At 45.7% G+C, this 13,489-nt stretch overlaps 1 protein-coding gene and 1 non-coding gene across 14 annotated transcripts in view; both read left to right on the top strand.

The window, feature by feature from the left end:
- The window catches only part of Chd4 (chromodomain helicase DNA binding protein 4), a 32,914-nt gene that overhangs the window by 15,671 nt on the left and 3,754 nt on the right, over window positions 1-13,489 (top strand). For 8 of the 13 annotated variants that reach the window (XM_085839911.1, XM_085839910.1, XM_085839905.1 and 5 more), the window contains exons 23-37: window positions 524-648; window positions 946-1,183; window positions 1,335-1,510; window positions 7,063-7,243; window positions 7,328-7,414; window positions 7,503-7,591; window positions 7,698-7,831; window positions 8,133-8,277; window positions 8,370-8,535; window positions 8,786-8,883; window positions 8,977-9,124; window positions 9,340-9,411; window positions 9,657-9,794; window positions 10,327-10,435; window positions 10,536-10,668. In XM_085839911.1, coding sequence (XP_085696037.1) covers window positions 524-648; window positions 946-1,183; window positions 1,335-1,510; window positions 7,063-7,243; window positions 7,328-7,414; window positions 7,503-7,591; window positions 7,698-7,831; window positions 8,133-8,277; window positions 8,370-8,535; window positions 8,786-8,883; window positions 8,977-9,124; window positions 9,340-9,411; window positions 9,657-9,794; window positions 10,327-10,435; window positions 10,536-10,668 — 2,039 coding nt within the window. Of the gene's footprint in view, window positions 1-523; window positions 649-945; window positions 1,184-1,334; window positions 1,511-7,062; window positions 7,415-7,502; window positions 7,592-7,697; window positions 7,832-8,132; window positions 8,278-8,369; window positions 8,536-8,785; window positions 8,884-8,976; window positions 9,125-9,339; window positions 9,412-9,656; window positions 9,795-10,326; window positions 10,436-10,535; window positions 10,669-13,489 lie in introns of all 13 variants that reach the window. The other 5 variants (XM_085839906.1, XM_085839909.1, XM_085839903.1 and 2 more) reach the window with 2 other exon arrangements.
- Window positions 8,578-8,713, top strand: LOC115031438 (small Cajal body-specific RNA 11). The gene has a single exon (XR_003837063.1).

Below are 13,489 nucleotides of genomic sequence, written 5' to 3'. Positions count from 1 at the left end.
TGTCACCAGATTTTCTCCTATTCTCCTTTCCTGTTTGAGGATCCAGTCCCAGCCATAGCTCCAAGTGTAGATTCCACTATTCACACTTGCAGCTAGATAAAAAGCTGCTTAGCTGACATTTCACCCCTGTCCCTGCGTGGCATTGGTACTTCAAGTTTCTAGCCAGTTATTCCAAGTAGTGTCTCTTTCTGAAAAGATGCTTGTTTAAGAATGCCACCGATGGGATACTGTATGTGATGTTGGTATTTGTCCTTTCTGGTGATTATTGGTCACTTGGTTGTAGTCACAGTGTCTGCTGAAATTCTCTACTGTAAAGTTACTTTTTCCCATTGAAATTCTTACATATTTTGAGGGAGAAACTTGACTATGCTAATGTTCTTTTGTTCATAAATTTGGATGTTGATGCAGTATCTATCAGGGCACCGCTGACAATTGCTTGGTGTTTTTCTGAAATGTCTCACCTTCCTTCTCTTCTTATTTATTGGAATTCAGGAGAGAACTCATGGTGTTTTTTGTTTCTTAGCACCGGGTGCTCAACAGTTCTGCTTCTTGCTTTCCACTCGAGCTGGGGGCCTTGGGATCAATCTGGCCACTGCTGACACAGTTATTATATATGACTCTGACTGGAACCCCCATAATGACATCCAGGTGAGTAGAGTATTAGCTTTGGGAGGTCCTAGCAGCTCATAGGAACCCTCCAGGAGCGGGTTCTGTCGTGTGAAACAATAGACTTTTCTTTTTTGAGTGTCTCTATCTTGGAAGCCTGGGAATTGGAATTGGGTGCAGTCCTGTTTTAGGTGATGTGGTTGGAAGTTGGTTTCTGGAGAGAGAGCTGGCAAAGAGATTGTATGTGAAGACCAGCTTCTGCTTCTGTCTAGTGTTGTCTTGATATCAGTGACAAGTCAGGAGAACATAACATTGCTGGTTTTGCTTGACCAACTCCAGGCCTTTAGCAGAGCCCACCGTATTGGACAAAATAAGAAGGTGATGATCTACCGGTTTGTGACCCGAGCATCAGTGGAGGAGCGCATCACACAGGTGGCAAAGAAGAAGATGATGTTGACACATTTAGTGGTACGGCCTGGTCTGGGCTCCAAAACAGGCTCAATGTCCAAACAGGAGCTTGATGATATCCTCAAATTTGGCACTGAGGAGCTATTCAAGGATGAAGCCACGGATGGAGGTGAGCTATTCAGGGGCTTCAATTTTGGGTGGAGCTTGGTTTCTCAGACGGGAAGAAAGGACCTTTGATAGCAAGGGTCCTGAGGGAACTGCGTTTTCTACTGCTGCTGCTGCTGAACTGACTTGGGTTGTGGGCCCCTGGTTCTTCATAGGAGGAGACAACAAGGAGGGAGAAGACAGCAGTGTTATCCATTATGACGATAAGGCCATTGAGCGACTGCTGGATCGAAACCAGGACGAGACTGAAGACACAGAATTGCAGGGCATGAATGAATATTTGAGCTCATTTAAAGTGGCTCAGTATGTGGTACGGGAAGAAGAGATGGGGGTGAGTATGGGTCCAAGGCAATGCTGTTCTTGGTGATTCCTCTCAACAGTGGAATTAAGATCCAGGTGATATTTGAAACAACAGGAAAACATTTTCTTGCCTTGGAAAGAAAGAAACAGGCTTAATTTATGTTCTCAGCTTTGCCCTGACTTGCCAGGGGCAACATGGTTAGAGCCACAGAACTGTCACAGACTCTCCCATAGTCTCATGTTTATTAATCTTATTAGTTCTCCGTAAACAGTTTTTGAATGCTACCTCAGAAAAAGTAGACGAAACAATATATTAAATAACTAGCTGTTTTTTCAAACGTGAGAGGATTCATTTTCTTTCCCTTTTATATATCTCCTTGTTTTTTTTTTTTTTTTTTTTTTTTTTTCCGAGACAGGGTTTCTCTGTATAGCACTGGCTGTCCTGGAACTCACTTTGTAGACCAGGCTGGCCTCGAACTCAGAAATCCGCCTGCCTCTGCCTCCCGAGTGCTGGGATTAAAGGCGTGCGCCACCACGCCCGGCCCTGTTTTTTTTTTTTTTTAACAGAAGCAAAATCTACCAAAAGAGAAGGTTTATATTTCTTCTCTCAAGTAATTTCAAAGCATTGCTTCTTTGCTGGTCCTTTAATCCCCTTGGCTCAGGCCTAGGCCGGCATCCCAAGCTTTCACATCCTCCCGACCCAACGATGCTTTCGCATTCTTCAGCGAGTACGGTTGGGTTATTCTTCTTCTTTAAACAAAGTCTTTCTATTTATTTAGCATAGATCTTAACTGTTCAATCCTCCTGCATCAGTTGCTAGGATTACAGGCCTGGGTGTTATTTTAGCAGAAACCTAAACTGACTTTGAATTCTGTATGTAGCTTAAGCTGATTTTGAATTCCTGATTCTCCTGCACCTCCCAAGTGCTGGCATTTCAGGCACAGCTACCATGCCTGGCCATCTTGGCAGAATTTTTATATATTATTATCTTCTTTGTGTTGTATTTTATTTTTGAGACAGGGTCTCATATGTTCCAGGATGGTCTTGATCTTACTTTGTAGCTGTGGGTAACCTGACTCCATCTATCAAGTACTGTGATGTGATGAGAGCATGTACCGATAGGCCAGGCTTCCCTGAGATAGAGCCCGATGCTGCATGCATGCTAGGCTAGCATTGTGTCCAGTTGAATCAGATCCTTATCCCTCCATCAGATCTTGATTAGCATGATTGCAGTGGCAATGTCTGTCTGTCTATCTATCTATTTATTTATTTATTTAAGGTGACTGTGTGAGGCTTGATCAGTTCTGCCTGATAAGTTAGCCCTTTGAAGGATCCTAAATCAAACACTAATTAATCTGGATTTTTCTTCCTCCTTTTTATAGTATGTTTTTTGTTTTGTTTTGAGGCAGGAATTGTCCTGTATAGCTCAGACCAGTCTTGAACTCATGGTCTTCCTACCTTGGTCTCCCAAGTGTAAGATTACACACATGAACCACAATGTGTGTTTTTGAGACAGCCCCATATATCCCAGGCTGGTCTGGAACTCACTACATAGTCAAGGATGACCTTGAACTTGAGATCCTCCCACCTCTACCTCCTGAGTGCTGGAATGACAGACACATACCTGGAGGTGTGGAGTTGCTTTGTTCCGTTCCTGTGGTGCTGGGGACTGAATGTGGGCTCTGCACGCCAGAAGGCACTTCCCACTGTGCTCTTTCAGCAGCGTTTATGGGATGTAGCTTCTAGTCATAGCTTATGTGTGACTGGCTGGGAGATTTTATATAATTTGGTAGTACATTCAACCAAAAACTTGTTTTTTTAGATCTTGCTTCTTTTTTTTAGATCTTTTTGTTTTTTACATCTTGCAGAGAGTAGTTGCTGGGCACAGCCCATGCCGGAGAGAAATCCATGCTAGTGACTATGCAAGCATCCGTCCTGTCCTGATTGCTGCCTGATCATTTCCACTTGATCTTATTTTATTGAAAACAGCGTCCTACTATGTCACTCTGGTTGGGAAATCAGAAAGATCTGCCAGCCTCTACCTCTAAGTGTTGGGGTTAAAGGCATCCAGTACCACTCCTGGGTAGTTATTTCTTTTAGACCTTTTCATCAGGAGGCGGTGTTGCTGGGGATGGGACCTAGGGCCAAGTAGGTATTTATACATGCTAAAAGAATTGTGTTGTTTTTTAATTGCTTTTATAATCAACTTTTTAAGTATTATTTATTTATTTATTATATATAAGTACACTGTTGCTGTCTTCAGACACACCAGAAGAAGGCATCTGATCCCATTATAGATGGTTGTGAGCCACCATGTGGTTGCTGGGATTTGAACTCAGGACCTCTGGAAGAGTAGTCAGTGCTCCTAACCACTGAGCCATCTCTCCAGCCCAACTTTTTAAAGTTTTTAATCATGTGTATTCATTATGCATAGTACTGTGTACCTAAAAAATATTTTTTTGGCACAGGGTCTTTTTGGTTTTTCGAGACAGGGTTTCTCTGTGTATCCCTGGCTGTCCTATAATGAACTCTGTAGACCAGGCTGGCCTCAAACTCAGAAATCTGCCTGCTTCTGCCACCCAAGTGCTGGGATTAAAGGCGTGCGCCACCACTGCCCGGCTTTGGGACAGGGTCTTATGTAGCCCAAGCTAGACCTGAATTTAAACAGTCAAGGGTGACCTTGAACTTCTGACACCTTTGCCTCCCAAGTGCTGGGTTCCAGGCAGTGCCGTCGTCACACCTGCTTTATATGGTGGTAGGAATTGGATCCAAGAATTGGTGCACGCTAGGCAAGCACTTTACCAACCGGGCCATGTCCCCAGCCCCTGTAAGTTGATGTCCAGGCTGGCCTTTTAACTTTTTTTTGATTCTCTTTCCTCATCCTCTATAATGGCTCAAAGCTAGAGCGCGTCCCATTGGGCCCAGAGCTGGATTGCCCAGGTCACACTCAGTTCCTGGGAGTTCCAGGCTTGCCTCAGGCTCAGTCGTCCCCATCCTCACCCCCCACTCCCACCCCCGGCTTCTTGGGTGCTGAGATGATAGGTGTGTGGTGATCAATTTACAAAAGAGAAAAGCTGAGCTCATCATTGTGGCAGTGGGTAATCCTAGCACTTGGGAGGCAGAGGCAGATGGATTTCTAAGTTTGAGGACAGCCAGGGCTACACAGAGAAACCCTGTCTCGAAAAAAAGAAAAAAACAAAACAGGTCCTATTGGGGAGGGTGAGAAAGCTGATGTTGGTTTACCATTTCAGAAGCTCCAGGGATGGTCAATAGGTCCCAGTGCTAATGGGCAAACATACTGAGGAAACTGCTCATGGAGCAAAAGAAGGAGAGCAGACTGCTTTCTTAATTGCTCCTTCACGTGCATGCTTCAGCAGTGGAACTTCTTCCCAGCAGGTCTGAACACCAGAAACTGGTTATCCAAGCCGTACTGAAATGTGTGGTTCAAAACTCAAAAGGGGAAAAGACACCTACTCTGTCCTGCCTAATCCTTTTCTGGGGACAGTGTGTGTGTGTGTGTGTGTGTGTGTTTTAGTTATACCCAGGGTGACCTTGAACTTACGGTGATCTTCCAGCTTCATCCTTCTAATGCTTAGATTACAGGTGTGAACCATCATGTTATACGTGTATCTGTCTGTATTTGTCTGTCTGTCTGTTATGGAGTTATAGAATAAGTGGTTTGGGGAGTAGAGGCAGGCTACATACACCTTACCTGAAGTGCTTGCAACTAATTGTCTCAGATATGGGGGATTTGGGGGTTTAGGCAGATGTACAAACTTACTAGTGAGTATCCATACATCAAAGGTCAATAGTCTGGACTCCTTTTTATTGATATCCTGTTAAGACCTTTGTGTGTGTGGGGGGGGGGCGGTGGGGGGGTACTTGGTTCAGCATTCTGAGGACTGATTCCAGAGTTATAAACATCTGTAGCTCGAGTTCCAGGGAGTCTGATGCCATCTTCTGGTCTCCTCAGGCACCAAGAGTAATTGTGGTGTACAAACTTACATATAGACAAAACAAACATAAAATTAAAAGACTAAAAGTTTCAAAGGCAGTTAATACATTTCTATTTCATATTTTTAGATTTTATTTTCTTTAGTTAGGGATCATAAGCCTATTCTGTAATTCAGTTGTGGAGGCAATTAGGTTGTTTCTTGAGAATCTGTTTTGTGTTTTAGTGTTTATTTGAGTGGAGGATATAAGTCTGCAGAGTTGGTTTCGCTCCCACTTGGGTATAAGGCTTGTAGTGAGCGCCTTTACTCTGTGAGCCACTCTGGCATCTCGGTTGTTTATGTTCATTCTGTGAACAGCAGTTTTACTCTGTCATGGTAGGCTTGGATTTTTATTTCCTTGACACACACGTGGTCTCATGTATTCTGAGATGGACTTGAATTCACTGTGTAGTTAAAGTTGATCTTTTTCTTTTTTTTTTTTTTTTTAATTTATTTATTCTATTTATATGAGTATACTGTGGCTGTCTTCAGACACACCAGAAGAAGGCATTGGATTCCATTACAGATGGCTGTGAGCCACCATGTGGTTGCTGGGACTTGAACACAGGATCTCTGGAAGAGCAAGCAGCCAGCTCTTAACCACTGAGCCATCTCTCCAGCCCATTTTTTTAACATTTCTTTTTATTTTTTTTTGAGACAGGGTTTCTCTGTGTTGCCCTGGCTGTCCTGGAATGAACTCTGTAGACCAGACTGGCCTCAGGCTCAGAAGTCATCCTGCCTCTGCCTCCCAAGTGCTGGTATTAAAGGCATGTGCCACCACTGCCAGGCATAAAGTTGATCTTGAATTGGCTCTATGTCCCAAGGGCTAGTATTGTAGCAGGCACATGCTACTGCGTGGTTTCATGCATTGCTGAAGGTCAGATCCAGGGCCTTGTGTATGCTAAGCAAGCATCTGCCAAATGAACTGTCCCCAGCCCAGCCGCGGAATTGTATTTAGTCAATACTTCTGAATTGTCAATGCAAAAAACTGTAACTTGGCTAAGACTTGCAGAGCTGTGGTGGCACTTTGTTCCTGATGAGTCCTAGCCAGCCTGGTCCAAAGTGCAAGTTCCAGGATAGCCAGGACAACAGAGAAAAACCTTGTCTCTAAAAGCTAAAAGAACCAAAAAGAGCCATTGAGATACTTAAATACTGTGTATGTGTGTATCTGTGTAACTTTGTTGTTGTTTGTTTTTCAAACAGTTGCTACTTTCTTCTGCGGTTAATTAAGACCAGAATACTTTCTATCCGAAAGATCTCTTGCAGTGTTTGCTTGCGAAGCCCCTCCATTTTGCTTGCTAAGACACTAACCTTTTTATTCTGCTGTTTCTGGACCTTGCCCAGGAGGAACGGACCACTATGTCTCGTCGTAACAGTTTCCTTTACTCAGGCTAACCAAGCTACACATAACCTTCGAGGAGCCATGTCTTGTCTGTTAAATTTCTTCCAAGTTTTTAGGTCCAAGCAGGCACATCAAGTGTTTACAAATCGAGCCGTGCAAAGGAGCTAGCAGATGGGAACTGTGAGGACCAGGGGTAGCTGGTGGTGCTGACTTCAGCACCCCTGAGTCCTGGCCCTCCCTCTGTCCCAGGAGGAAGAGGAGGTAGAACGGGAAATCATAAAACAGGAAGAAAGTGTGGATCCTGACTACTGGGAGAAATTGCTGCGGCACCATTATGAGCAGCAGCAAGAAGATCTAGCCCGAAATCTGGGCAAAGGAAAAAGAATCCGTAAACAGGTCAACTACAATGATGGCTCACAGGAGGACCGAGGTGTGTGTGGCCGGCCCCGCCCCCCACCCACGGGCCGTTCCACTAGAGCAGTGGGCCCCGCTCATCTGCCCTCTCTCCCTCCAGATTGGCAGGACGACCAGTCCGACAACCAGTCCGATTACTCAGTGGCCTCAGAGGAAGGTGATGAAGACTTTGACGAACGGTCAGAAGGTGAGAGCGGGGCCATCTTGTGCAGTTGTGCAGCTGTTGGCATTGTTGCTGTCCTGTCAGAGCCGCTCACTCATCTTTCTCTTTACAGCTCCCCGCAGGCCCAGTCGCAAGGGCCTGCGGAATGATAAAGATAAGCCATTACCTCCTCTGTTGGCCCGTGTTGGTGGGAATATTGAAGTAAGTACCGTATGATCCTACAGTGGGAGAAAGGCCTGAGATTGCCAGACATTGGTCTTTGGTGAGGAGAGACTTGCTTCCTCTCACAGAGGTTTTTTTCCCTTAGGTACTTGGTTTTAATGCTCGTCAGCGGAAAGCATTTCTTAATGCAATTATGCGATATGGCATGCCACCTCAGGATGCTTTTACCACTCAGTGGCTTGTGAGAGATCTTCGAGGCAAGTCAGAGAAAGAATTTAAGTAAGTCCAAGACTGGGTATACTAGTTGGAGCCAGGGCTTACACTGTGTGTGTAGTCTGCAGACCTAGCCCATGTTGTACAAGGAAAGGGGTGTTGTTAGCTGCTGTTGGCAGGTGACGCTGTTGCTCCCGAGAGCTGTGTGCCTGGGTTCCCTGAAGAGACAAACCATAGGCCATAGTGTGGATCTAGAGATGAACATTCTAGGGCATCGTAGGCCTTACCTTGAGGCGTAGCCATGTTAGTGGCCAGAAGCAGTGTCTGATGGGTTCTCTGCTTAACTCTGTTCTCTCCTTTTCTGCAGGGCTTATGTGTCACTCTTCATGCGACATTTGTGTGAGCCTGGGGCAGATGGGGCTGAGACCTTTGCTGATGGTGTCCCACGAGAAGGCCTGTCTCGTCAACATGTTCTCACTAGGATCGGTGTCATGTCTCTGATTCGAAAGAAGGTGAGCCCCAAGCCTGTTTTTAAAGTTGAGAAACTGAGGGCCAAGTAACTGTAGCTGGAAGGGAATGTTGAACTTGTTGTTCCTTGCTGTAGGTTCAGGAGTTTGAACATGTCAATGGACGCTGGAGCATGCCCGAACTGGCTGAAGTAGAGGAAAACAAAAAAATGTCTCAGCCAGGTTCACCCTCTCCAAAGACTCCTACACCTTCCACACCAGGGGACACACAACCCAATACTCCTGCGCCTGTGCCACCTGCTGGTATGTCTGCTGTCATGTCACTTCTGACCTTTTACAAAAATCTTGTCCTGTGCCTATAACTGCTACCCTGTGCTCAGTCTTAACAGGGTCGTCTGGCAGGACACACAGTGATTTACCTCTCAGTTTAGGAGGGCTGTCCTAAGAATAGGGCTGGCTCTTAAAGGCACGAGAGGACATTCTAGGAGACAAACAGAGCATGACATGACCTCTGACCTAGGGCCTTCCTGATTGGTTGTCTTTTGGTCTGCAGAGGATGGGATAAAAATAGAGGAAAATAGCCTTAAAGAAGAAGAGAGCACAGAAGGAGAGAAGGAAGTTAAATCTACAGCCCCTGAGGCGACTGTGGAGGTGAGAGGCAGGGTGACTGAGTGCCATGCCATTGGCAGATGGCTCTGAGATGCCTGCGCACTTGTTTCACCTCTGTCTCATGTTCCTTTGCAGTGTGCACAGCCCCCTGCCCCTGCCCCTGCCCCTGCCACTGCCCCCGAGGATGACAAGGCTCCTGCCGAGCCTCCTGAGGGGGAGGAAAAAGTGGAAAAGGCAGAGGTGAAGGAGAGAACAGAGGAGCCTATGGAGACAGAGCCCAAAGGTAAATATGAGCAACGGCAGGCCGCTCTGTGGTTCTTCCAGACTTTACTAGGCCTTTGAACCATCAGGAGGAAGTGATACAGCCGGGACCCTTGCTTCTAAGTAATCCTTAGCCTCTGTCTGACATCTCTGAAACTCTTTATTGGCAGCAGTGGAGGTGTGTAACTGTTGCAGCAGTGTGGGACCAGGGTGTTCTCAGTGCCTTCTTCTCTCCAGGTACTACTGAGGTGGAGAAAGTGGAGGAGAAGTCTGCGGTAGACCTGACCCCGATCGTGGTGGAAGACAAAGGTCAGTGTGTAGGAAAGCTGGGTGTTTGGACTAAGACCAGAGCAGCACATAGCCCACACCTACCTCAGTATCTATTACTATAGACATTTTATTCTGAGATAAATGACTGTTTCCAAATTTAGTTGTTAGGGAGCTGCCTGGTGATGCCTTGTCCTGGTCTGGGAGACTGAGTGTGGATGCGGAGGTAGACAGACAGAGCGGGCAGTGCTATGGGCAGCTGACATTTTCTTTGGTGTATCCTGTAGAAGAGAAGAAGGAGGAGGAAGAGAAAAAGGAGGTGATGCTTCAGAATGGGGAAACGCCCAAGGATCTTAGTGATGAGAAGCAGAAGAAAAACATCAAACAGCGTTTCATGTTCAACATTGCAGATGGTGGTTTTACTGGTACGGAATGCGGGTCCTGCGGGGAGGCTGGGCTTCTGGCCAGAGTGGGAACTTGGTATGGACTGTTTGTCCTTCTGGGCTCTATGTTAGCGAGCTAGATCTGGACCATACTGATGCATTGGCGGTGTGTGTGTCTGTGTGTGTGCATGTGTGTGTGTGTGACAGACAAGAGTACCCCTTTTTTGATCTTTGGGGTTTTTTGGAGATAGGGTCTCACTGTATGTAAAATGTGCTGTCCACCGCCCGGCGTAACTTTTCTTTTTTTTTTTTTTTTTTTTTTTGGTTTTTTTTTTTTTTTTGGTTTTTCGAGACAGGGTTTCTCTGTGTAGCCCTGGCTGTCCTGGCACTCACTTTGTAGACCAGGCTGGCCTCGAACTCAGAAATCCGCCTGCCTCTGCCTCCCGAGTGCTGGGATTAAAGGCGTGCGCCACCACGCCCGGCTCCGGCGTAACTTTTCTTTTTGAATTTATACCCTCCCAGGTTACCTGTCTTTATTACCCGCTCTCTAACCTTCCGCTAAATCCCTCCTCAGAGTTGCACTCGCTGTGGCAGAATGAAGAGCGGGCAGCCACGGTCACCAAGAAGACTTATGAGATCTGGCACCGTCGCCATGATTACTGGCTGCTGGCTGGCATTATAAAGTATCCTTGCCTGAGTTGAGTTTGGGGTCTCTGTGTAGGGGTCTGAAGGTTTAGTCTGAGGCTCTTGTTCCTTTGTTTTTCCTGAGCTCTTTATCAATAGCCACGGCTATGCCCGGTGGCAGGACATCCAGAATGACCCACGGTATGCCATCCTCAATGAGCCTTTCAAGGGTGAAATGAATCGTGGCAATTTTCTAGAGATCAAGAATAAATTTTTAGCTCGAAGATTCAAGGTGAGTAGAATGAGACAGATGTGCCCTCAGTTGGCTCTGAAGGTCTCTGCGGAAAAGAAGGTTCTGTGAAGGAGGGTCCATTCATTCAGCCACACTTGCACCTCCCCCACTATACTTACATTTTTATTTTATATTTATGAATGTTTTGCTTTCATGTATATCTGTCCACCTTGTCTGTGCCTGGTGCCTGCAGTGGTCAGAGGAGTTGTAGGTTGTGAGCTACCCTGTGCGTGCTGGTAGCTGAACCTGGGTTTTCTGTAGGAACAGCTAGTGCTCTTAACCATCTTTCTAGACCTGTAGTTCGTCTTCTTGGATTCATACCTTTGCTTCCAAGTAACTTAGCTAACACAGATCAGGATATATAGATGTGCAGGTTGAGTCAGGCAGGCAGATCTTTGTGAGTTTGATGCTAACCTAGTCTACATAGTGAGCTTTATTCAGGCCAACCAAGGCTACATAGTCCCTGTATTCCAACAGAAAAACAACAAAAGAAAGAGAAGGGTTGAATTATGAGCTATTCAGGAGTTGTGGCTGTACATAGTGAGTGGCATAGACTAGGTCGGTGGGTTTGATGGGAAACTGTAGGTTGGGTGTTTAGCAAAATTAGGGGAGGGATTGAACTGGATCCCTGAGGACGTAGGGCTGGGAATGGGCTGGAGTCCTTTTTTCTGGATCATGGAATTCATCTGAATAAAAAGCGGGAAGGCTGGGTGCAAAGAGGAGATAGCCGGTGAATCCGCTTCTGAGATTCCGCAGAGATGGCCTCGTTCAAGGATCCAGCGGCCCACTGTTGAGTATGCCCTGTATGTAGGTATCAATCAAGTAGGAAACCGTGGAAATAGATGCAGGTCTTCTAAGCTGGGTGTATTTGGGGGTAAAAGAAAATGTATACTAGTTAATTTGTACCTTGACTTGTGCACCAAGTAGCACAAGGACATAAGAACAGATTAGCACGGTGGTTTTCAGCATTTAGTTTCAAGTGGATGACATTGTATGTGTTGGGGGGGGGTCAGGCTACTAAATGTAGGGGAAGTTCTTCAGGGCCAGTGCACGAAAGACTTCAGAGCTCTTTACTGGTTATGAGCACAGGGAGCTGCGGAGCGGTGGGAGAGCTAGAGGCCAGGGCATGTACCAGCAAGCCAGAGATGTGAAAGTTAAAGATAAGAAAACACCAAAGGATTTCTGTGCTTGGTGATTTACTGTGGGGTTAATGAAACGTTTCTGTTAAAGAGCCAGAGAGTAAGTCCGTAATCTTTACTGGGCCTTATGGCCTCTGCAAATCCACAGCTCTGTCATTGAAAGCAGTGGGAACAGGGGATCAATAAACAAGTTCCAATAAGACTTGCAGGTGGATTTCTGAATTTGAAGCCAGCCTGGTCTACAGAGTGAGTTCTCTAGGACAGCCAGGGCTACACAGAGAAACCCTGTCTTGAAAAACCAAACAATAACAACAGTAAGAAAAAAACCTTGTGTTTGTGGGTGGGAATTTCATGTAATTATTAAAAACTAGCACGTATGAATCTTATTTTTACTTTTCTCATAGCCATTTATCTGTAACATAAAACTTAATTCTTAGCTCTTGGGTTATACCAAAACGGGCCATGAGCAAGATTCAGTCCCTAGACCAGAGTTCATCGACTCTGGAGTTCTGAGTTTGCTGTGTAGGTAGACAGACAGAAGAGACTGACATCTTCAGCTTGAGTCGGCGAGAAAGGTGCTCGTGTGAGCAGAGAAGCCTGTAGGAAAAGGGAAGTTTACTTTTAGGAAAGTTGCTTGGCATTTCTCACAAAACAGTGCCCCTGAACTGCCTCCTGCCCACCAGTGGGGTCTAAACCTCAGTATGTGTGCTTGGCACTGTGGGCATCTCTGCAGAGAAAGTGTTTTTAAGAACAGTAGCATTTAGATATGGTGTCACATGCCTGCCACCAGCACTTGGGAATTTGAAGCAGGTATGTAAGAACAGGGCCACCGTAGACAACTTAAAAGACCTGCAGCAACACATTCCTGAAATCTTAGTCTTTGGATAGTGGAAGCAGGAGGCTCAGGAGTTTAATGTCTGGGCTATAGTGGAATTTGTTTCTAACAACCCTTCCTAAAAGCCAAGGCTAAGAGTACTCACAACCTGAGCAGTGAGTTGGTGAGAAACACACAGCATGTAGACTTAGACTTAGATTAGTAAGTTTGACTCACTACAAGCCAATGAAAACAGGCTCATTCTCGGTGGTCTAGGGAAGAACAATTGGGAACAGAGTCTGGTAGCCTCTGCCTATGATTCTAGTGCTTAGAGGAGGGACTGAAGCAGGAGGAGCCCTGCCTTAAAAACACCAGGGGCTGAGAGAGAGAGAACTAACTGACTACTCTTCCAGAGGACCCAGGTTCAATTCTCAGCATCCATATGGCGGCTCACAACTGATACACATGTAGGCAAAACACCAATGCACACATATGTAAAAATAAAACAACAATTATAAAAACCTCCTTGAGCCGGGCAGTAGTGGTGCAGACCTTTAATTCCAGCACTTGGGAGGCAGAGGCAGGTGGGTTTCTGAGTTAGAGACTAGCTTGATCTACAGAGTTCCAGGACAGCCAGGGCTACACAGAGAAACCCTGTCTAGAAAATACAAAAACAAACAAACAAAAAACAAAATAAAAAACCCCAAAAAACCCGCACTTGCTTGGCAGTGACAACAAACTAAAATATAATACTTAGTAGATATGTAGCTTAGTTCCACCACACTAGCCTGGGCCTTGAATCTGATCTTCAGTACTGAGGGAAAGAACCATCAAACAATGGGTACTTTGTAGTTTACGAACTAAATAC

Source organism: Mus caroli, unplaced genomic scaffold, assembly GCF_978045245.1.
Source record: "Mus caroli unplaced genomic scaffold, Mus_caroli_1 scaffold_7, whole genome shotgun sequence".
Classification (NCBI taxonomy): Eukaryota; Metazoa; Chordata; class Mammalia; order Rodentia; family Muridae; genus Mus; species Mus caroli.
Note: the sequence above shows the minus strand (reverse complement) of the source record. Positions and strands in the feature narration are given on the sequence as shown.